Here is a 24,536-nt window from a genome sequence, read left to right as displayed (position 1 = left end):
TCTGAAACCGTGAAAAGAGGTTCAGCTTTCCTGGTATTCAAGAATGATTACTAAAGGCAGGTTGACTGCAAATGCAAACTGAAACCTTAAAGTACAGTGTCTTGCCTCTATATTGGCAGAAATGTTTAAAGTCTGATGATTTTCCAGGGTTGGTGAGGATGTGGGGATTTCTCTGGTGAAAAGCCGTACTGCCACTTTGGAGGACAATTTGGCAACATTTTCAGATATAAAAAAGCTCATGCCATTCATTGTCTCTGGATCCGCCTTAGGGCAACACTGTTACACAAGAGGCATGCACAAGTATGTTCATTGCAGCACCACTGTTAATAGCAAACAGTTGGAGACAGTCATCATTGGGGGACTAGTTTTTAAAATGTGACTTTAAAAAAATTAAAATATAATTCACATACCATAAACTTCACAGTTTCCAAGTGTACAATTCACAGGGTTGTTGCAACCACCACCACCACAAAGTCCAGAACAGTTTTGTCATTTCAAAAAGAAACCCTTTATCCATTTGCAGTCACTCCCCATTTCCCTTTCCCCTATAACAATTTTATTGAGATATAATTCATATACCATACAAGTTACCCATTTTAACTGTACAATTCAGTGTTTTTTAGTATAGGCACAGGATTGTGCAACCATTCTAAAAATTGACTTTAGAACATTTTCATCATCCCAAAAAGAAACCTCATGCCTTTTAGCTATTGTCCCCAAAGCCCTACTCCTCAATCCTAGGCAATCATTTCTGACTCTATAGATTTTCCTATTCTGGATATTTCATTTAAATGCATCATAAAATACACCTTTTGTGTCTGGCTTCTTGCACTTAGCATGTTTTCAAGATTCATCCACATTGCACCATGAATTACTACTTCATTCCTTTTTATTGCCAGATATTACATTGTGTGGATATACCACATTTTTTAATCCATTAATCACTTGATAGACATTTGGGTTGTATCCACCTTTGAGCTATTTTGAATAATGCTGTCAATGAACATCCATATACAAGTTTCTGTAGGAAAGTATGCTTTCAGTTGTCTTGGTGGAATTCCTGCATCCTGTGGTAACTCAGTTTAACTTTTCGAGGAACTGCCAAACTGGTTTCCCACAGCAATTGCACCATTTTACATTCCCACCATCAATGTATGAGGGTTCTGGTTTCTCTGTGTTTCTGAAAATTATAACTATCCTAGTGGGTATGAAGAGGTGTATCATTGTGGTTTTGATTTGCATTTCCCTGATGACTAATGTTGTTAAGCATCTTTTCATGTACTTGTTGGCCATTTGTAAATCTCCTTTGCAGAAATATCTATTCAACCTGTGGCATTTTTATGCTAAGCTGTAGAACTGTTAAAAGGAATGAGGCAGATTTGCATGTAATAATCCCTGGTCTATTTTTACATATAGATTAAGACTTAACACTGAGCAAAATAGCAAATAGTAGAAAGATACATTACAGCACCATAAATTTTATATGAATACACATAGGTGTGCCTTGTGTATACACACATACACACACACACACACACACACACACACACCAGGACTATATGTTTAAATATAAATATGTAAGGGGATAGAGAAGGGTCTGATAGAACATTCATCAAACCTGTCAAGATGGTTGGTTACCTTGGGGCAGGAAGAGAGAGAGTTAAGTTGAGAGTGGGAGTGGGATTTCATCAAAAGGGACTTTTGGTTTTTTTATAATATTTTAAGAGTATTAATGAACTAGTTAACTTGATAAAAATTTGTATAAAACTCCTTAAAATGTATACACAATTTGAAGAGATAAGGAAAAAGAAGCAACTGGGGAACTCTAGCTGGAGAGGGCTCCTGTTCTGCAAATATGGTCATCGATGCCCTTTATTGCTCAGATTTCTTTTGTCTTGGTCTCTCTTTGAAAGTAACTTTATTACTCTTTTAATAATATATAACAATTCAAATACTATAGAGGTTTATAAAGTTAAGATTGCTCATCTCTCTTCACCTCAAGTCCCTCCTCTCCATGACATTTTGTGTTAGTACAGCTTCTTTTCTCAATAAACTTTTATGTCCTCGTATTGTCTCCTCACCCCTCCCAGGAAGGTCTGTTTCTTCAGTTTTCTGTATTTGATGGGGAAAGCTCCTTCCTCTGTACGGGAAAGGGGAGTCTGTCACTAAGTGTCTATGACAGTGGTCTTCAGACTTGCTTTGTGTCACCCCCTACCAGAGATTGTGATTCAGTGGGTCTGGAGTTCTGCTCTGGTGTCTCGATTTTATAAAAAGCTCCCATGGTGATTCTGATGAGCCAACAGGGTTGAGAATCATTTACCTCGTGAATAACACAGCAGTCATAAATTGTACCCGTGATGTTTGTTTGAGAATTATTTTATGAGAGAGTAATGAAACTGTCAGCTTTATGGAAACATGCCTTTACTTAAATGGTCTGTTTTGTTCCAGGAATTTCAGATAATTTTTACTTATTTCAGCATTTGGTTTTATCTCTGACTAAATACTCTACATTGGGCTGCCATCTGAGTCTGAGAAAGTGATCTTGGGTTCAGTTTTGAAATTGTAGGACTAAGGGGCAAACTTAGCTTGTAAGATTTCTCCCATTTCACATTGAAAATGGGTGGATGTAGAAAAATGAAAGGTGTTAAATCTTCTGTGTCAGGCAGACTGTTCTTGGGTCCTATTTTGTAAAGCTGTTTCTCCCCCGAGATTTCTGTAGACTTCATGATAGTATGTTTGCCTGAGATGCAAGTGAGAAACTCATGTAACTCATAAAACTTCACACTAATTTCCATTCTTGTGTTTTCAGACATGGAACTTGCAGAAATTCGTAAAAGCCATTTAGAGACATAATAATACTCACTTTCTCTAGAATAATAAACCTGACTAATCTTTCTCATACCTTAAATTTATATTAAACTTACATTTTCTCTTCTAGGTATTCTCATGGGAGCAGTTATAAAAATTATAGAGTTTAAAAAACTGGCAAATTGGAAGGTAGGTTAATTTTTAACATAATTATGTTTTTTTTGGTTGTTCTTAATTTTAGCAACACTGATAGTTATGGTGGCTTTCTTATCAATGGAGTTTATATTACCACATTAATTTATTTAACATTCTATTAGATTAGGGTTGATACCTTTACAACTTAGCTTTTTTAAAGCATATATCTGTTTCAAGTTAACATGAAGCACTCAATGTTATGTTATTTATGCACATTTTTATAATCTTAAGGGAAGGCTCTAATTAGCATTATTTTATTTATTTATTTAACCTTAGAGAGAGAAACACCGATCAGTTGCCTCCCTCACATGCCCCGACCAGGGATCGAACTCAAAACCTGAGTATGTGCTCTGACTGAGAATCGAACCTGCCACCTTTTGGTGTACACTCCAACCAACTGAACCACACTAGACAGGGCTCTAACTAGTGGTAATATTAGACAATGTTGATAGCTCCCAATTTATTCTATTCTCACAGCTGAGAATAATAAAACATATTTGTCCAGCACTGTAGAGCTTACAGAATGCTTTACAAACTATAGCTCATGCTGTCCCCATGATATCCATGGGAGGTAGATTGAGTATTATCATCACCCCATTTTTACAGTTGAGGGAAGTAATGCCCAGAGAAGTCGGGATATGTCCAGTGTCACAGAACTAGGAAGTGGCTGAGTTGAGTCATGTGTCCACACCCTCTGGCCCTGTATATTCTATATTTTCTCCATGGCACCATGCTGGCCTCAGTTTGTGGATGTCCATGCCTTTGTGTTTGCACAGTGGTCATTAGAGAGTGAGCATCATCTTGTGGCATAAGGACTAATTGAAACTTGAATTTAAACTTAAACTTGAGCATTCATATTGAGTAGAGAAATTAACAAGTGTGTTACAACATTGAATTTCTGAATGGAAATAAGGTCCATTTCAAAATATTAAAGAATCGGATAGTTAAAATTTATCACATTTGAGCTTCCTCTGGGGTTAATCTACCTGCTAAGCTATAGAGCAGTGGTCGCCAACCTTTCGGACCTCTCGGACCACCAGTGGTCTGCAGACCACTGGTTGGAGACCGCTGCTGTAGTGTATAAACTTTCTAAAACCAGCCATGTGACCATTGTGTGAAGCACAATTTGAAATTGTTATACATAATATTCAGGAAATATTATATGTTTAAATGAATTCTCAAGTGTATATTCAGCTTCTAATAGTATAGAACCCTCCTCAGCTGAGCTGAGGCTGGGCAGGCCCCACTGGAGCACATTGTGAATAGTAACTCTGCCTCCTGCAACTTGTTAAATTTAACCATCCTTGCTGGGGCTCGTCCTAGGCCATGGGGTACAGACTGGAACCCTTTCTCTTCTCCTAGGCTTGTCAGAGCCTGAACTGTACCTAACACATTTTGTTTCATTTGATTTAAAAGCAGTTAATCAAAATTTAAATTGATTTAAAAACAATTTAAAGTTGTTATATATTTTTTTTTTTTTGGTTCTTCTTTTTTTTTTTTTTTTTTTAATATATTTTATTGATTTTTTACAGAGAGGAAGAGAGAGGGAGAGAGAGTTAGAAACATCGATGAAAGAGAAACATCGATGAGCTGCCTCTTGCACACCCCCTACTGGGGATGTGCCTGCAACCAAGGTACATGCCCCTGACCGGATTCAAACCTGGGACCCTTTAGTCCGCAGGCCGACGCTCTATCCACTGAGCCAAACCGGTTTCGGCTAAAGTTGTTATATATTTAAATATTATTAATTCATATAAAATTCTGGAATTTTCACATAAAAATCTGAACTCCTAGCTTCTCTCGAAAAAGCAGTTCTCTTAACAGCAGCCTGCATTCTGCTCAGCAGAGGTACAAGGCACTGAGGGGCAGCTGCTCCCCTGGTAACACCATGTGGCCCCTGGAAACCTTTGAGTTGTGACCCCTGCTCTGAGTAGTGAGAAGAGAGGAGGGCAGGTTATCTCGCACTTTTAGTTTTATATGCTTCAGTGTTAGTGAATTTATTTTTACAGGTGTGTCAAGTTAAAATAATAGAATACACTTAATAGTACAGACAAGTGAAGCCAAAGCTGGGTGATGAATTAAGTGCCTGCAGAGCCATCCAGGCAACCAATGCTTGACCTCAGAAAAAGGCAAGTTTTCTAGCGGGGGTGCTAGAGGCAGGCTTCCTGGAAGACCAGTGTTTGTGTAACGCCGAAGCAGGAAGCAGGACCCCTGTTTGGAACCTGGGTGCTGCAGGGAGCAATCGGAGATAAGAAAAGCAAGGAGCTTGGTGTTTTTTTCTCCAAGAAGTTCTATTTTCAGGCTGTCTCCCTGGGCCTGCATTCTACCTGTATTGTCGTATGTTCAATATATTTCTCTAAATCAATTGCTTTTTTATTTATATACATTTTTGTAGCAGTTTTTTTAAAAGCTTTATTGTGGTAAAATATACAGAACATAAAATTTACCATTTTAGCAATTTTTAATTGTACAATTCAGTAGCATTAAATACAGCCACAATGTTGTATAATCATCACCACTATTTTCAGAACTTTTTCATCATTCTAGTGAAAACTCAATCCATTAAACAATTCCCCATTCCCTCCTCCCTATTTTTTTCATATCAATATATATGTGTGTGTGTATATATATAATTTTTTAAAATTGATTTCACAGGGGAAGGGAGGGAGAGAGATAGAAATATCAATGATGAGAAAGAATCATTGCCTCCTGCATGCCCCCTACTAGGGACTGAGCCCACAACCTGGCATGTGCCCTGACCCGAAATTGAATTGTGACCTCCTGGTTCATAGATTGATGCTCAACCACTAAACCACACCAGCTGGGCCCTCCCTACTTTCTATTATTTTTTTTTTTTTTTAGTAGCCCTATTCTACTTTCTGTCCTTATGAACTTACTTATTCTAGTTGCCAAACGTAAGTGAAATCATATAATATTTAGCCCTTTGTGTCTGACTAATTTTACTTAGCATGTTGTTTTTAAGGTTCATCCATGTTGTAGCATATATCAGAATTGCCTTTCTTTTTATGGCTGAATGATGTTTCATGTAGGTTTATACCATAGTTTATCTATTCATCCATTGATGGACCCTTGGTTTGTTTCCACCCTTTGGCTGTTGTACATAATGCTGCAATGAACTTTATTTTAAAGGAAACATCATAGTACTGTTTTAAGTGGAAAACCAATATCATTTTTATGAATAAACATGATTTTTTTAAAAAAAGGAATACTGAAGTCTCTAAGGTCAAGACTGTCAAAGAGAAAGGTCAGCACTCTGGAGAGAGGCTGTACTCACTGTTGCACCAGACTGAGGTGGCTTTGACATAACTGGGATTGAAAAAGAATCCAAAAGGACTGACTTTCTCAGTCTGCAGGGTCAGCGGTATTTGACACACACTTCTCAAGTGCCACCGAAAATCATCTCAGACTATTTTGGAGGAGATGTTGCCAAAAGGAAACAGGGACCTTTCTGAAACACTATTCACCGTAAAGTGGTGGATGCATTTCCTGTGGCTGCTGTAACAAATTGCCACAAACTGGATGACTTAAAACAACTGAGATTATTCTCTTGTCGTTCTGGAGGCTAGAAATCTGAAATGAAGGTGTTGGCAGAGGCTTTGGGGAGCAAATCCAGGCTCCCAGGGAGAATCCTTCATTGTCTCTTCCAGCTTCTGGTGGCCCAGGCATTCCTTGGCTGTGTCTCTGCCTTAGTCGATCTTAACACGGCCTTCTCTGTGTCTGAGTGTCCTTTTCTATCCCTAATGAGAACACTGTCATTGGGTTTGGAACTCATCCTAATCCAGGATGACCTCATCAGGATCCTTCCCTTAATTCCATCTGCAAAGACCTGATTTCCAAATGAGGTCAGATTCTGAGGTTCCAGGTGAACATGAATTGGGGCTGGAGGACACTACGAAATCCATTGTAGGTGGGTTCTCCTTTTCCCCAGGGAAGGTTTAGTTTCTGAAACTCCAAAAGAATCTGTACGGTGGCTCCACTGCACAGATCCCGAGAATCAGTTGCCCCACAAACCCAGAGATCAGCCCGTTTCTTTTCACGTGGTCCCAGCCTGAGTCATGAGCTTGTTGTACAGGGAGTTATTTTAGACTTAATCAGAAGTCATCATTTGCTTCTATTTTGAGCCTTTCTTAAATGCTATTTTAGTCTTTATGGTAACAGCTGTACATTTGTAAGAATACATTTAATTATTCTTTTGAATAGAGAATTTTGACAAGAAACCAGACTGTCAAGATTGTGGCATAGAAATTTTCATATGAAAAATGGCCTAATTTTGCAGTATTTTATGACTGTGTAGTCATTTTGGGCTTGAAGACCATTATGTGCTTTCCCCCAATCCACCAACAATTAGAGAAATATGTTAATATAGAAAATCCAACTATTATTTCATTCCACCAAAGATGGCAATATCTAGAAATACCTTTTGTAATTGCACTTAATATTTGAATCTGGAAGCATGGTGAGGGAGGGACTGGCTTGATAGCCGTGTCCCAAGTTGTGAGGGCATCAGGAGGGGACTCTTATCTCAGTCAGATTTAGGGAAATGGCAGAGTTGTCTGTGACAGACAGAGAAAAGGCGGAGCTGTCATAGACACGTGGAGGGTTTACTCTTCCTCTCAGTGGATTGTTTTAGGGCTTACCATTGCCTTTATCCTGGAGGGTTCCCATTTGTGGACTTGTTTTTGAAAGTGTTCTGCTTGAATTGAAAAGTTTTCTACATTAAAATTAATTTTCTTTCCTTAGTAAAGGATAAAAAGCATATGACAGTGTGTTTGGAAGAAATTCATTCTGCTTTTTCTTTTGCTGGTCACCTTTTAAACTCACTTACCCTACTTTTTAAAAATATATTTTTTTGTATTGATTTCAGAGAGAAAGGGGGAGTGAGAGAGAGATAGAAACATCAATGATGAGAGGGAATCGTTGATCAGCTGCTTCCTGCACAACCCCTACTGGGGATCGAGCCCACACCTCAGGCATGTGCCTTGACTGGAATCGAACCCTGGACCCTTCAGTCCACAGGCTCTATCCACTGAGCCAAACAGGCTAGGGCTGTCCTACATTATTAAATACACTTTTTTTTTTTTTTTGGTGGTGAGGGCGTTATTTTTTGTTTTCTTGTCTGTCCTCCTGCTTGGTTGTTTTTATCAGGTAGTTATTTAAGCATGGTATGTTTTCACTGGGCCAGGCCTGAGAGAAGAATAACTTTGGCTCTTCATTGATGGGTTTAGCTCTTAATTACACAAAGTCCATGCCTCTAAAAATACCCATTTTATGTTTACAGGAAGAAGAAATGTTTCGTCCAAATATGTTTTTCCTTCTATTGCTTCCACCTATTATATTTGAGTCAGGATATTCACTACACAAGGTAAGACTCAGACACATATTAGTGTTTTTGGTCTGGATGGCTTCCTGTGTTGGTAAGGCAAGTTCCTTAGAAGCTTGGGTGTTGATTTAGCAGTGGTGTCTCCATTACACATCCTGGGTATGCAGGGTAGAAGCTGGACTGGACTGCCTGACTTGTGGACAGGAGCAGACACGGTCAATGGGCTGCTTTCATGGTTTCAGGCAGTGTGGCTTTTTAAACTAGTATATTCCATAGAAGGGAGATTTGCCTAGGAAGATGGCCAAAGTGATATTAAGTGGTACACGGATGACACAATGACTCTTCTTGTTGGACACAGACTAGCACATGTTAAAAGGATGGAGTGTGTCCTGGGTGAACAGGGACATGTACCCTGGGCCTTTTGATTCTCTTAGCTCATCATGTGAGGCCTTTCTCCCTCCTTAGGCCCCTTCATCCTTCAGTATCTCCCCTCTCAGTACCCTACCCTGGGCCTCAACTCCCAGCTCATATTCCCCATCTCCGCCTGCTCCCCAGTCCAGCTACTCTTCACAGGCTGGAGCCCCATCATTCTGCCTCATCTTCCTACTCCTTCAGGCACATTCCCCCACTCCCACAGTTGTTCTGCTCATCCTTGGCTTCTGGGCTCCACCCTTAAGAGTGGCCCCGCTGGCACCTGCACAGTTCCCTGCTTGGCCTTGTAATCTCTGGTCTGTCCTCCAACTTCCAGTGGGACTCTTTCTGCCGGGCGGGAGTTTCTCACTTTTAAGCTAGTTTTGTGTGTGTGCATGTTTGTTTGTTTTTCTTTGCCTATAAGTTTTCTTTAAATGTAAATATATTTAAGTTTTAAAATACATGGTTCAACTTAAAGTGTTAGTAATAAAAAGGTTATTTTGTGAGTATGGTAAAAAATTATGAAGGTTGAAAGGACTAAGATTTGGCTAACCATTGGAAAGAGGAAAGAGCCTGGGCTTTGGAGCCAGAGACCTAGATCTAGATCTAATCATGTGCTGCCCCCTATGGATTGCTTTTGGGTACAGCAGAAATTCAAAACAAAAAACAAAAACAAAACCCTACCTCTCAGGTTGCTTTGAAATTTACACTAGCCCTAGCTGGTTTGGCTCAGTGGATAGAGCATCAGTCTGCAGACTGAAGGGTCCCGGGTTCGATTTTAGTCAAGGGCACATGCCCAGGTTGCAGTCTCAATCCCCAGTAGGGGGTGTGCAGGAGGCAGCCGGTTAATGATGCTCTCTCATCATTGATGTTTCTATCTCTCTCTCCCTCTCCTGTCCTCTCTGAAATCAGTAAAAATATTTAAAAAAAAAAGAAATTTACACTAGATGAAAGAATATGTGCAAAGCCACCCATTACATTAAATAAATGGTAGTGCTTCTTATTATTAATAATACTTATTATTACTAAATTAATATTACTAGTAGTAGTATAAACAATAACATAATAAAGAGTTAAATTTGTCAAGAAACTTTGGGTTAAAACATACAAATTAATCTCTAATTTTTCACCTGAGTACCAAAGCAAAAATATTCTAAGATGTTCAGTTCAGAATTTTTTAATTGTTATTTTATTTATTATTATTATTACTTAATCCTTACCAGAGGATTTTTTTATATTAATTTTCAGAGCGAGTGGAAGGGAGGGAGGTAGGGAGAGAGAGAGAGAGAAACATCAATGTCAGAGACCCATTGATTGGTTACCTCCTGCACGCACCCCAACCAGAATTGGAGATCTAAACTGCAACTGAGATATGTGTCCTTGATCAGGAATTGAATCCAAGACCCTTTGATTCATGGGCTGATGCTCTAACCACCGGGAAAAACCAGCCAGGACTATTTTATTGTACATCTATCCACCTAAAATGTGAAAAGGAAGTTTAATGTAAAAAAAAAAAATTCCCAAGTCTTATAAACTATTACTGACATCAGGTAATTGTTAAAAAGAAAACAAGCAAAGAAAAATTGAAGGTCAATATTTTTATTCTTAATTTCTTTCATTTCATAAATCTTAAAAGAACTATCAGCAGATTATGAAAATGTTTCAAAACAAATTTGAGGGAATAGATTTGATTTTTGACTTAAAAACATAATACTGAGTACTATGTTAGAGCTTGAAAAGTTTTATTTTCTAATTTTTTGAGGGAAGGAAAATAAACTTGTTAAAAATTTGAGGAAAATAATAGTTTTTTAAAAAATCATTTCTTGACTTGGGATAGTGAACACATAATACAGTATACAGATGATATATTAGAGAATTGTATACCTGAAACCTATATAATTTTATTAACCAATGTCACCACCCCCCCCCCAATAAATTCAATTGAGAAAAAAATAACAATTTCTTTGAAGATGGCTTTCTAGCAGAGAATGTGATAATTTATGTGAAAGGGACTAATGTGATTTGGAAATGTGAATTCAGAAACTGTCTACTTCTGACCTTCCACCAAAGAAGATAGGAAGTTAACTCTGAATGTTTTAATTTAATATTGCTATATTTGCTAATGTAAATTTGGACTTGGAATTAAAAATTCAGTAAGATTATTCTAAGTTGATATGCATTATGTAGGCAGGTATTAGCTCTTTAAATTATTAATATCATACAAAGTATAGAACAATAAGTATGTCAGAAACAGATAAATTCACTTTGTATAACAAAGGGAAGTTCTTCTAGTGTGGTAACTTGTATTTGGGCAAATTTTCAATATCCAGATTAATATTAACCAACCACATATATTTATCAGAATTAGCTCGCTATTAACAGACCAAGATTTAATTTAATCTATCCTATATAATAAAAGCCTAATATGCAAATCAACCGAACAGTGGAACGACCAGTCGCTATGACAAGCACTGACCACCAGTGGGCAGGCGCTCAATGCAGGAGCTGCCCCCAGCCCACAGGCTCCAGGCCAGCCAAGGCAGGTGCCAGTGGGCTCCCTCCCCCCCATTGCCCTGCCGGTCACCCCACAGATCAGCCCTGATCGCCAGCCAGGCCTAGGGACCCTACCTGTGCACGAATTTCATGCACTGGGCCTCTAGTTTTAAAATAAGGTAAAGCAGCTTTTTGCAAAGAAAAACTCATAGATGAAAGCCTTTTGTTTAGAAAAAAACAAATCATTGTGTTTGACTTGAGTTATTTGAAAGTTCCTGTGTGCTAAGGATTGATATGCCAAGCAAAGTAATTGAATGCCAGATTATGGGCAGCCGAATCAAAATCGCAATGAATAAAGCAAAGAAACTTCCTGAAGGAGACAGGATTAGTGAGTTGTCAGGGTTAAGCTGAGCACACCCTTTTGAAGTGAGCTTTAAAATGTCAGTCCCTGTTGTCTATGGCTTGACAGCTCCTGAGCGAAAAGATGGGATCCCTTGTCCACGCTCACAGTCAAGGGGTCATCAGTGTTCCCTGGTGTTGCTCCTGAGTGGGTCCACAGGATTCTAATAAACAGCTAATTTTCTTAATTTTATGGAAATGTAAAAGATGCTACTATGCTCTTGGACTCAAATATTTTCTCTTAAATGCCATAGAGTATAGATGGGAATATATTTTACCTGTCATATTTACATTTGATGTTGATAGAGTGAAATAGAATTGTTTAAAAGACCTAGAAAGCAAAAAGGAGTTTCTGATAGTATAATCTACTGTCTTAACATTCTTTATAGTAATGCACCTTTTCTTAATTAAACAAAAAATTATGATTGTATAAACTTTGGACTTTGATCAGACATGAAACACAATTGATTCCTCTGGTACCTACTCAACTGGGCATCTTGCATCTGACAACCATTATTTCAGTGACGTGTACAAAAGCAGATGTGGTCATTGCCCCTATTGAGTCTGCAGCCTAGTGGGAAAGACAGACATCTGAGAAGGCTTCCCTCAGGAAGAGAGGCCTGAGAACTTAGGGTGATTAGAGTTCACCAAGCAAAGAGGAAGGAAGAGTGGTTCAAACCCAGGAAGCACAGTACGTTTGAAGAACAAAAAAACACTAGTGTGACTGGCATCCAGAAAATAAAGGGGAGAGAGTTAGAGGCCTTCACAGGGGGTCAAACCATCCAGGCTTGGGTTGGGTTTTAGCTGCGTTTCGAGTGGAAGTGAGGGTCAGAGTGAAGGTAGCACAATCAGATTGGTCTTTTGCAATGATCATTCTGGAAGTCCTTGGAAGGCAAGGAGCCAGGAATGGTTGAGAGTTGCTAGAAGCTATTACAGTGGTCCTGGGGAGAGATGATGGCGGCTTGGGCAAGGGCGCTGGAGATGACGATGGAGAGAAGCAGGGAGATTGGATGTCATGGGGAAGATAAAAGCCACAGGCTCTGTATTAGATGTAGGCATGAGAGAAGACTCCCAGGTTCCCAGCTTGCCAAATAGGGTGGGCGATGGTGCCCTTCACAGAGAATGAAGCATGTCAGGAGGGCCAGGTGTGGGGGCCATGCCTTCATTGACTGGACCAGTTTTTCTAACCATTTCTCTCATTTCTGCTCTTTCAAACAGGGTAACTTCTTTCAAAATATTGGTTCCATCACCTTGTTTTCTGTTTTTGGTACAGCAATTTCTGCTTTTGTAGTAGGTGGAGGAATTTATTTTCTGGGTCAGGTAAGAAAAACATCTGAAAAAATTTTTAAATCTTACATTCTTAGAGCTAGTGCAGGGAGGTGGGGTAGAGACACCTCATGGGGCCTGGGGTTCACATTCAAGATAAATGCTCCACTGGAGGGAAATCCAGACTTATATGAGGCACAGTAAAGTCATGCTAAACTTGTGTTTCAACTTGTGTTTCAACTCAGTGTCCTCGAAGAGCTTTGATGTTTGAAGTTGAGTGAATTTTTCTCATAATCCTCAAAAGTGTTTGTTCTTACTAGCAAACCAATATTGTCTTACGTTGGAATGCCTAAAAATAAAGCAGACTAGATACCACCAAGATCTTCAGATTATAACAATATCAGTTGTGTTATTAGGTATATTTGTGTTTCAAAAATTACAGATGATTCTGAATATGTTCACTCAATTCTAACTCATCCATCTGTAGAGTTATACACTCTGGATTTTCCACTATTACTAAACCAGTTCCCAGTATCATCAATTGGGTGTTTGGGGTTCAAATTATTTTAATTCATTCAAATCAGACCCACCTAGAAAGGTAGTATCTGTGGTTTTGCATTATGCACATTTGTGCAGGTCAGTTCTTTTCCTTTATGGTCAGTAGCAGGAAGTTTACCTGCCCCGGTTCTGTAAAGTTCGAGGTTCAGACAGCTGGGCGACAGGCAGATTTCTCCTATTTGTATCAGATGTGCTTGCTTCCTTTGATGGCTGTAGGCTAAAGCCCATTCCATCTGATTTCACCTTCACTGCTGCCTCAGTGGCACCAGAATAAATGTCTGTCCTGCAACCTTCTTCATTGCCCAGCTTCTAGTACCAAATGGTAATAAACTTTAGAGAAGAAAACTGTACTGAATTTGGCTTGAAAAATGTAGCATTCTTTGCCATACTTCTGTTGTATGATAATCGGATGCATGTCTAAACTAAAAAAAAAAACTTGGGACTTTTTAAAAATGTTCAAGTGGTTTGAGGACTGAAGATGAATGTCCTTATCCATTTGTGATAAAGCACTAATGGACATTTTAATCTTCTTGGCTGTTCTCCAGGGGATTTTTTTGTGTCTGTGTGTTTGTGTGTTTTATTTTACAGGCTGATGTAATCTCTAAACTCAACATGACAGACAGGTAAATCTTTCATACTCTAACACTATGTGACTACTTTTGAAAAGTGTTCTCCACATTACTTCCTGGGTGTGGTACCTCTCTGTTCTTTTTCTCTCTTTGTTTTGCTGATGATTTCTCTATAGAATCTATTCTGAATTAATTCAGGTCCCTGGAATTAATCAAAACTAATCGAGGAAATTTTGAAGATCCCTAGTCAGAACATTGCTGATTGAAACGATTAATTTAGTTTGAGCTCTGGAAGGAATAACTCATGAGTTAACTGCCCCCCAAACACACACACACCACATGCTGCACCATTGTTTTATTGTTAAGAATGCTCTTCAACTGGATTTATATCTTTTCAATGGCCACAATGGAAGTTGTCTTTTCTTTGATTTATTAGGGATGAAGTTGGGAGTGAGGTGTGAATCATTTTGCTCTGAATTTCCATTAAATTGGGTGGGGGTCATTTGGGGGAGCAGACGGGGCCAAGGGCTCTATTGCGCATGTCCTCCTCATTCTGAAATTACTCCAGTGAGCTCTCAGAGCTGCTGCCTCGGAGCCCAGTCCAAGAACTTCCATTATTAGCTTAGCAAAAGGCCACCTAGGCAGCTGTCTCTCAGATGGTGCCAGATCTAGTGCTGAAAAAGTGCATAAGCAGAGTTCAGCTTGGTTTCCCCACTCTGAAAGTCCAGTGAGGATGCAGCCCTGCTCTGTGTTTCTGCATCCACAGCACTTGGTTCTGTCCGGTGGCACAGCTGGGGAGCTAGGACGCGGGAGCACTCAGCCCGAGCCCCTCCCATCCGGTCAGCCAGAGCTTTCAGCCTTTAGCAGCACCTTGGGGACTAGAATCTTGGAGCCCTTTTCATGGGCAATGTGCCTCTGATAACATTAAGTCCAATCTCTTTTCTCCCAGGGACATAAATTTCAGAGCTTTGGTTGTAGGATAGTTTTGGTATATAAACAAGTAGCAAAAGTCACATTCCTATTAAAAAAGAACTGGAAATAAAACAGAACTGGTGCCCTGCATTTTGTAGGTATGTTGCCAGTGAAAAGAAATGCCCCAAGCCCAATCCAAGTAAAGGAAGAGGTCCCAGTGTTCAGTCCTTCAACCTGTTTGGGGGCAGCTGGTTAGAGACAGAGAATTATTGATAAATTCTTATAAAATTGAATTGGGCGGATGCTTGGGATGTTCAGGGGAGAGGAGTAAGAGAATTGTTCCTTAGACAAGCAGAGTAACAGCCAGGTAGAGTTTCTTCCTCTGGGTGCAGATACTTCGTTTCCTGTGGAAAGTGACTGTCTCACAGCTGGGGAGTGTTCTGGAAAAGTTAGCCGCAGTTGCAGACCCACATGGCTGCAGGGCCTGGCAGAGCATGCCACAGGGGAAGCTGACCAGGTGGCGACAGGGAACCAGAGAGCACGCCCTGTCTGAAAGGAACGGCCACTTCTCAGCTCCACCTAGTAATCACCATTATGGGCCCAGAATTGTTAAATATTAAAAAATTGTTTTCGCCGCACTGGCGTGGCTCTCGTTGGGCGTCGACCTATGAACCAGGAGGTCACGGTTCAATTCCCAGATAGGGCATATGCCGGGGTTGCAGGTTCAATCCCCAGTGTTGGGCATGCAGGAGGCAGCCAATCAATGATTCTCTCTCATCATTGATCTTTCTACCTCTCTCTCCCTCTCCCTTCCTCTCTGAAATCAATAAAAATATATTTTTGAATGTTTTTTTTTTCCAAAAGAGGCCAGGTTTTTAGATATTAATAGGGAATTTTCTGCTTTTCAAATGTTGACAATTTATTCATTTCTTTAAAACACCATGCAAGTCAAACATAGGATCCACAGACCTCTGCACTAGAGAAAACATTAAACCTAAAACTTTGTTACACTCTATTTTAGTGATATTTCTCCTGGAGAGATATTTTACTCTTCAATGCACCCTGAATTATTTCACCATCCTAGACTATTTCCTTTTTGGTTTTTTGATGTTGCTATCCTTTGAGATGATGGAATCAAGAAAACACACTTTTAAGTTGAACTTCTAGCTTCTGATCTTTTTAAAAAACTGGGTCATGAAGGTGTGAAATGGAGCAACTGATGGCAAGGTCATATGACCCCTTAGATTCAGGCCTCTTGATGACTCAGGCAGTTCATAGTTCAGACTTTTCATAGTCACTGTCGGAAATGCCCTGCCCCAATTTAGATTCCCAACCAAAGCTAAATGTGTTATATAATTTATTCAAAGCATTTCCCCCAACCCTTTATTATGAACATACAGCAAAGGTGGACATTGTACAGTGGACACCCACATGACCATCACAATGTCAGGAATCTCTTCTCTGCTGTCTCAGCTCAGCTAGTCCCTGATTGACCTTATCCTTGGGCACATTCACTCCATGTGGCCACACTGATGGCTCTGGGCTCACGTCACCCTTCAACCATCCCTGCCAAAGGGCCAACCTAATTCCCCATGACGTGGTAAAATGCCTGGTGATGGCCCTTGTTCACCAAGCCTGGGTCGCCTACCCATTCCTAGATGCCCAACGCAACTATATGAAGGGAGAGTAGGGGAGTTGGCGTCCCAAAGGAAAATTGGGGTGCTATTACCAAAACCAGGGTGCATGGGTGTTCAGAAGGGAGAACCATGCCTGTCTGCTCTGCTGCACGACACTAAAGAGTGGAGGGAGGGGCCAGCTGAGCCGAGCAAAGTCAGCACACGGCACACAACCCACCAGAGGCTCCCAAAACTCTCCCCACCTCCACACTCCGCGCCCCCCCCCCTCCGCCCCCGCCACTTCAGAATACCCTTTTTAGACATTCTTCTTCCTTCAAGGCCCCTGCGATGTCAGCATGGGTGATGAGAGTGGGGATAAAAGAAGAGAGATGAGAAGGTCTGAGCCTGGGTTGCAGCACAAGGGCTTCAAGGCCAGCTGCCAACCAGACAGGGCAGTTGTTTGGTGGCACTACCTGTCCTTCCCTCCCACCCGCTCTCCACAAACCTCTCTGGGCCGTGCTCAGTACCACTCCTGGGAATATACCCATGACTAAACACAGTACCCTCACCCTGGCACTCACTGAAGGCGAGAGGCAGGTAAGGTCACAGCTCTAAGACATGTGACAGCTTCTGTGAGGACAGAAAGTCTGGGAACGGGCTCTGAGCTGAACCCATCTTTTGGGTCTGGCCCTCAGCTTGGGATCCAGAGGCTCTCCTTGAGATGAGCAGGCTCTCCTGATAGAATTCACCTGAGTCAAACTCACAGGGAGCACCCAGGAAATCAGAACTGTAACTGGGAAGGCAGCTGAGCATCTCCCCCCGCCAGCACCCCTCTCCTTAAGCCCGAGTCCAGTGACCAATCAGCGTTGCTGCTGATGGTGGAGTGGACAGAGCCGTGTGGCTACCTCTTCCCTCACAGACTGCAGGCTGGTGAGCGGGGGGAAGGAGAGGTGGGCAGTCTCTGGCTTACATCCCCCATGCAGTGCTGTCACGTTGGGGCTGCGTGTTTTGCCTGTGTTATAGAAGGAGCAGGCTGACCATTCTGCTGGAGTAGAAAGAAGGCAGTGCCAGGCATAGCAGTGTGAGGGAATAGGAGGCTTCAGGAACACTGAGGTAGAAAACAGACAAACTGCTGAGAGAACGAATCATCCAGACTCCTCAGGTGGCCCACAAGGCCCCATGGGGTGATCTCCCTGGCCACCCTCTACCATCTCCTGCCACTCACCCTCACCCTCACCCTCACCCTCACTGTACAGCTGCCACACTTGCCTTTTTGTTTCTCAGGCAACCAAGCTGAGTCCCACTTCAGAGGTAGCTTACTGTTGCCACTGCCCCCAGATCTTGGCCTGGCCATCTACTTCTTGGTCAGGTCCTTGTTCAGATAAGTCATTTCTTTCAGAGGCCTTTCCTGACCACCCAGTCTTACTGTCCCCCCACCCCTAGCCCCTGCCAGGTTACTCTTCTCTCATTACCCAGATTTCCTGTGTAAAGCATGCCATTTCTGAATTGGTCTGTCTCTAGATATTGCTATATCTAGTGGTGTGGTTAGCGGCAGCGACTCTGAGCCAGATGCCCTGTGTTTGAATCCTTGTTCGCTGTCTCACCTTGGACAGGTTCCTTAACATCATTGTCCCTCAGTTTTCTCCTATGTAATTGGGGCAGTAATAGAGCCATCTCATATGGTGAATTACTGAGTTACTATATGTAAAGTGCTTAAGTGCCTGGGACATGGTAAGTGCCACAGAAAGGTTTGCTGCTATTATTACTTCAGTGCCTGAAACACATTTGGCCATTCATACATATTTGTTGGAGGAAATGAGACCTTCATTGGTACTGTCGACGAGAGCCGCTGGCCTGGTGGGAGGCAGCACTGGGGCTGGTGCCTGCCAGCCAAGCCGCCCCTCCTCTGGAGCACCTAGAGTTGCTGCTGGCTCTTGGCATTTTTTTAGATGTTACAAATATGAGTGGAGGCTGGGGTCGGTCACAGATGGTGGCAAGGGGCAAGCAGAGGTCAGACCCAGGAGCCCATGGGTCATTTGGGGGAGGCCCCTGAGCTATCATGGTTCCAACTGCTCTGACCAAAAAGTCTGGGAACTTTAATGCATTTAAGCAAAAGTCTTCCATCCATCACTGGTCAAAGTGTTAATACTTATAGTGGGAAACCAGGCCATTCCTAACAACTCTTAGAGTGGGCACTTCACTGCTCCACCCACAATGTCAATTCACAGATAGCCCAGGGAAAAATAGTGCATCTTCTGTCATTACTTCAGCTATAGGGTGTGTATTTGTTATATCAAATATACTCCCCGGCTTTAATGCTTTAACATGTGGACCAAGTGATGAGTGTTTCAGAGTTTGCCCTTTCTGTTCCCTTCTTTACAGTTTTGCATTTGGCTCCCTAATTTCTGCTGTCGATCCAGTGGCTACTATTGCCATTTTCAATGCACTCCACATAGACCCAGTGCTCAACATGCTGGTTTTTGGAGAGAGTATTCTCAACGATGCAGTCTCCATCGTCTTGACCAAGTAAGTGTGCTCTCTTCAAGGGACAGAACTAAAGGTCCCAGTAACAAAGGGACAGATATTTCCATGCAGCTGTGTGTGCAGTTGCTTGTCCTCTGGGTGATCAGTTCACCCGCTTCTCCATCTTTCTGTCCTGACAAGCCCTGATGTGCCCCAGGGATGCTGTCAAGGTCTAGAGTGATCCCCCTTTTATGACCTACCTCTTAGCAGTAGTTTTGAGTGCAGCTTCTCATCTGCACCACTGGGGATGCTTATTAAATGTAGCATTCCCAGGCCCCACCCTCAGAGCTTCTAAGTTGGTGATTGGTCTGGGGTGAGTCCCAAGAACTTGGGTTTAGCGATGATGGAGCAGCCGGTTGAGGGATGAGAGTTGGGACTGCATTGTTGCAGACAACATAGACAGACCTTACTCTTCCGCTTCGGCGTTGTTGCGGGTCACCTTCCTTTTCACAGCCATCACAGAAGGTAGTGATACTAATAGGCCTTCGGAAGATGCTGTTGAGTGAAAGCCACTTTGGAAACTGCAGATCTTTTTCAAATGTTCATTGGTATTATTGCCCTTGTTGATAGTATCTGAGACATTAAAGGGGAGTCATCAAATGTCATTGGGGAAAGGAAATGAATGCAAGGTCATTTCAAATGTGTTTCTTTGATGTAGGGCTATTTCCTTGACCTCTGCATTTTGTGGCATTCATTAGCATGCGTGAGCTGGAGACCCAAACAGTTTTGGCAAAAAAGAGAAAAGGCACCAACAGTCAAAGCAGCTGAAGAAAAGAGCCCTGTGCAGTGTGTCAGAGACGAGCCATGAGAATTTTAGGAGCCAGCCAGTGTTCTGTTAGAGAATAGAATTTCCACGACCTGAATTCTGTCTTATTTCCTTTGTCACAAGGTTCCTTACTAAGCCTAACACTCTGTGGTAGTTAGCATTTTCTTAAAGCTTTATTATAGAATACATTAGAAATTCTGACTTTGGACTAAAGGATGTTTTATAATGGAAAGAGTCCCAATTTTGGAGTCAGGCTGACCTGGGCTCAAGTCCTAGAGGTGCCACTGATAGCTGTGTGGTCCTGGGTGGGCTCTTTCACCTCTCTGAGCCACAGGTTTCTCCATACTCAAGTGAGGGATAAAGCCTCCACCTAGGATTGGATTTGAGGATTGAATAGTTAAGTATGGTGCTATGTGAAAAGCATCTGACGTCAATTAATGTGAGACCCTTTCCTCTTCTACTCCTGCCCCTATTATTGTTTCATTGTTTGCCCTGTTTTTAGCCTACTTTGTAGGAAGAACTTACCAAAGGTTGCCTATATTTTATTTTTTTAATATATTTTTATTTACTTCAGAGAGGAAGGGAGAGGGAGAGAGAGAGAGATAGAAATATCAATGATGAGAATCACTGATCGATTGCCTCCTGCACACCCCATACTGAGGATCGAGCCCACAACCTGGGCATGTGCCCTGACCAGGAATCAAATGTGATCTCCTGGTTCGTAGGTTGACGCTCAATCACTGAGCCACGCCGGCCAGGCTACATGTATTTTATTTTGATGAACATATATCTTATATACTGTACTGCAGGTTTTCCATTGAACAGAGTTGATAAAATAATCTTCTACAACATCATTTTACTGGTTACAGAATATTCCTTTCTATGGATTTACTATGACCTATTTGACCAATTCCCTGTTATTGCCTTTTTTACATTTCTCTTGGTAAAAATTTCTATAGCTTCATTAGGAAATTCTCATACATCATGCTATAAGACCTTTAAGAAATCTGATGGTAATATATTTTTCTTATTTAAGATCTACCCTGAAAGCTTCTTAGCTTTGGGTTTTCACTTTTATCTCATACTAGTAACCCGGCGCGTGAAATCGAGTGGCCCCGCCCACCCGCATGCGCCCCGCCCACCCGCCCACCACCCCACCTTGACACTCTAACCCAGTGATGGGCAACCTTTTGAGCTTGGTGTGAAAAACTTCGCCAAAAAACTGAGCATAACTCGGGTAGTGTGTCACTTTGAGGAAAAAACATTATTTCGCAAATGTTTCATCCTCAGGAGCAGCAAATGTTTCATCCTCGGCATGTGGCCGCCTCAGCGGCTGCGTGTCATCAGAAATGGCTACGCATGTTAATGCTGACACGCGTGTCATAGGTTCGCCATCACTGCTCTAACCTCTCCACCCAGAGCTCAAGTGCACCTGGCCCTGCCCCCAACCCTTCCAGCCTTCTCCGGCCGCTTCAAGCCCCACCCTTGGTCCCCGCAAGTCACTTTGGGCTGGTCCCGCCTCCTCCAGGCGCCTCCCCACTTCCATCTCCAGAGCAACACGGTGGCTCCGCCCCGTCATGGCGCCGGAGGAGAGCGTGGAAGCCTCCTGCCTGCTGCAGAGTTTTGAGCGCCGCTCTCCTTCCCCTGGCAGGTGGGCAGCAGGCACGCTGAGTGCGAGTGGTGGGTGGCGAAGGACTGGAGAGGGGGGCGCTAGGGGCTCTCACCCCCGCCCTCCCCACCACGGGATGGTCCCGCCTCCTCCAGGTACCTCCCCACTTCCACCCCATCTCCGGAGCAACACAGCAGCTCCGCCCCACCGTGCACACAGCCTCTTGCTGAATGGTTGTTACGGGCGTCACAACCATTAGCATATTAGCTCTTTATTATATAGGATTCTGGCTGCACATATTAAATATTTGTGATAAAGAATTTTGCCCAAATTGGAAATGACATCATGAGTTATTTTTATACGTTAGGAGCTAAACTCAATGGCTTTGTTTCTTTTTTTTTTTTTTTAAGAATCTGTCAAAAGTAGGACCTTTTCTGAGCTTTTCCATGTTTCTTTGCCACAAAAAGGCCAAAGATTAGGAGATAACTTTCTTTTTAAAATGAGAAATGCTGGAGTCATTCATTATAAGTAGCCAAAGGTTCTTCCTGGAAAAAGTGCTTTTGAAGGTCAAGATCACCTATGATGACAGTTCCCCAAACTGCATCTGTGGACCACACGCATATATAGTTTCCAGCCTCCACCTCCACCACTACTGGGACACAGGCTCGGGGAGGAGTCACTGACTAAGCCATGTCCAGCCTCGCTGATTCTCCACACATGCTACAGGCTGGTCATCCACCCTCAGCATTTGGTGATGGTCCTCTGTGTTCCAAACACTGTCCAGAGACCAGTGGGACTTGACAAATTCAATCCAAGGTGAGAGAAAGATGCTCACAAGGAAGTGAACACAATGGTGCAAGGGGGAAATAGTCACTCTGAAGGATTCGAGTGAGGTTTCTCAGGTGAGCTGTCTTGTGAGCCATTTTCAATTATAAGAGGGAGATCGGGGAGAAAGGAGCATGGTGGGTGTGCCCTTTTTTGCATTACAGGAGGGAGCTATTGTCAGCATTCCTTGGTTTATAAGGTAGAATCGGGTCTTGTTTTGAAGGGTATATTTAATAAATGATCATTTTCAAAGTGATCTGACACGTTTGTCTTTGCAACTGAATATAGGAATGAATTACCCCTTTTTTAAAATATATTTTCATTGATTTCAGAGAGAGGAAGAAAGAGGGGGAGAGACAGAAACATCAGTGATGAGAGAATCATCGATAGGCTGCCTCCTGCATGCCCCCTACTGGGGATCGAGCTAGGAATCAAACCAGGACCTCCTGGTTCATGGGTGGACGCTCAACCACTGAGACACACTGGCCCAGCATACCCCCTTCTTTAATTTTTTCACTTTCATAAGTGCCAGAAAGTTAAGAAGTATCTTCTGTTTCTTCATTAACTTTAATTAGCTTTGATTTGTTACTATGACAATTTATTCTCAAAATAATTGCTGTAGAGGAAACCTTTTGTTCTCTCCAGCTACAGCTTAAGCTCATGAAATGGAACCCGAAGCAGCATTGTCTTATATTCTTAAGGTGAGAGAAACATGACCTGAAAAAATAAAATGTAGACAATTACCAGGCCAGAAAGAGTCCAATTCTACTTTCATTTATCTTGAGTTCAGGAACCATTGGCCTAAGCCTTCTCTCCATAAAAAGAAAGCAGTGACACTAGCTGGTATACCATCTGAGGGAGTCATCTGGGGTGGGGGCTAGATACTTACTGTATGCATGTGGCCCACAGATCATTTGGGAACTGGGTGATCTTACCCTTCAAGAGCACTTTCCCAGTAAGAACCCTTGTTGGATCCCAGCATTCCCCAAGGTGGGATGTTAACCTGCGATCTACTACTAGGAAAGAAAGGGAATTGGCGGTGGCGGGGGGGGGGGGGGGGGGGGGGAGGGGGGCGGGGGAGGGGTAATTGTACATTTAGTGAGTTTGGAAAACATTTGTGTGAAAAAAAGTTAGATTAAAAAAAATATTTTTTTGCAGGACTTCTCAGAACCTTTATTATGTTACATTGTACAGTGAATTGCCATGAAAGGCTTCCTGAGGTTATTTGATCAAGCTATCAGATTATCAGAGATTATCTTGCTTTAAAATTATACCAATTCATGAAATGTTGAATAATGAAACTGAATATTACTATTGACAATTCTTCGCTTTGTGTACTGATTCAGCAAAAATTTATTTATTGAGTGTCTTTTGTGTGCTAGGCTCTGCCTTAGGCCCTGGACATATGACATTTAAACAGGATTGGTCCTCATGGAACGATTAGTTTCCACATGCTGTGGAGAAGGCGAGCCACAGGAGAGCCTGTAAATGGCTGGCCTGAGAAAGTAACACTGACCTGGGTTCTGAGAAACAAACCGGGAAGTTAGGGAGGCCAAGGAGATGAAAGGTGACTATAAGGAAGTGCCAGTCACAGTGGGACCTACCCTGAAGGAGGAGAAAATGGGATCGAGAGGTATGGCAGGGAGAGGAATCAGGTGGAAACAACATAGGGATTGGGCCAGCGAATAGAAAATAATGGTGGCCAGGAAACCAAGTTAAGGAATGCAAAAATGTCACCACCCCTCCACTCTCTACTCTAAAACACAGAGGTAGCTGATTGTATCTCCCTTCTGACTGCCTGCTTAAACTACTGACCCCCATGCACAGTTGATCAAGGTTTGACTGCTATATGACCTTCCCAGGGTGGTGGTAACAGGCAGTCCACCATCTTGCCCCAATAGCGCAGGTGTGGATGTAGTTACCAAGCAACGCAGCAGGAAAAGGAAGTCACCCACCCCACCCTGAAATGGAAAATTCTGCAAGCCTGACTTTTTAAAAAAGCCTGCCTTAGGGCGCAAGCCTGCTTTGTCCCCAGCTTATAAAAGCAGCCAAGCAGAGCCAGCCCCAGAGCCAGTTTAGAGGACCATCCTTTCCGCTGTGCTGCCTCCCTTGTGCTCGAGCATAAGCTTAATAAAATCTGTCTGGAAATTTCTCCAGGGGGCAGGGGGCGGGAGGGTTCTTGTTGATTTCTATCCTGGGTAACTCAAGAACCCCAACTCTGTTAACAAGGTTATGCTAAGAAGAC

The 24,536-nt window shown here is 42.2% G+C and overlaps 1 protein-coding gene across 1 annotated transcript in view; it reads left to right on the top strand.

Annotated features, from left to right (window-relative positions):
* The window catches only part of SLC9A8 (solute carrier family 9 member A8), a 68,918-nt gene that overhangs the window by 17,985 nt on the left and 26,397 nt on the right, over window positions 1-24,536 (top strand). Inside the window, exons 4-8 of the mRNA XM_008141166.3 lie at window positions 2,939-2,997; window positions 8,303-8,386; window positions 12,866-12,967; window positions 14,060-14,094; window positions 18,951-19,094. Of these exons, the coding sequence (XP_008139388.1) occupies window positions 2,939-2,997; window positions 8,303-8,386; window positions 12,866-12,967; window positions 14,060-14,094; window positions 18,951-19,094 (424 nt within the window). The remainder of the gene's footprint in view (window positions 1-2,938; window positions 2,998-8,302; window positions 8,387-12,865; window positions 12,968-14,059; window positions 14,095-18,950; window positions 19,095-24,536) is intronic.

This window comes from Eptesicus fuscus, chromosome 12, assembly GCF_027574615.1.
Source record: "Eptesicus fuscus isolate TK198812 chromosome 12, DD_ASM_mEF_20220401, whole genome shotgun sequence".
In the NCBI taxonomy this organism is placed as follows: Eukaryota; Metazoa; Chordata; class Mammalia; order Chiroptera; family Vespertilionidae; genus Eptesicus; species Eptesicus fuscus.
The sequence above is the reverse complement of the archived record's forward strand: the minus strand, read 5'-3'. Positions and strand labels throughout refer to the sequence as shown.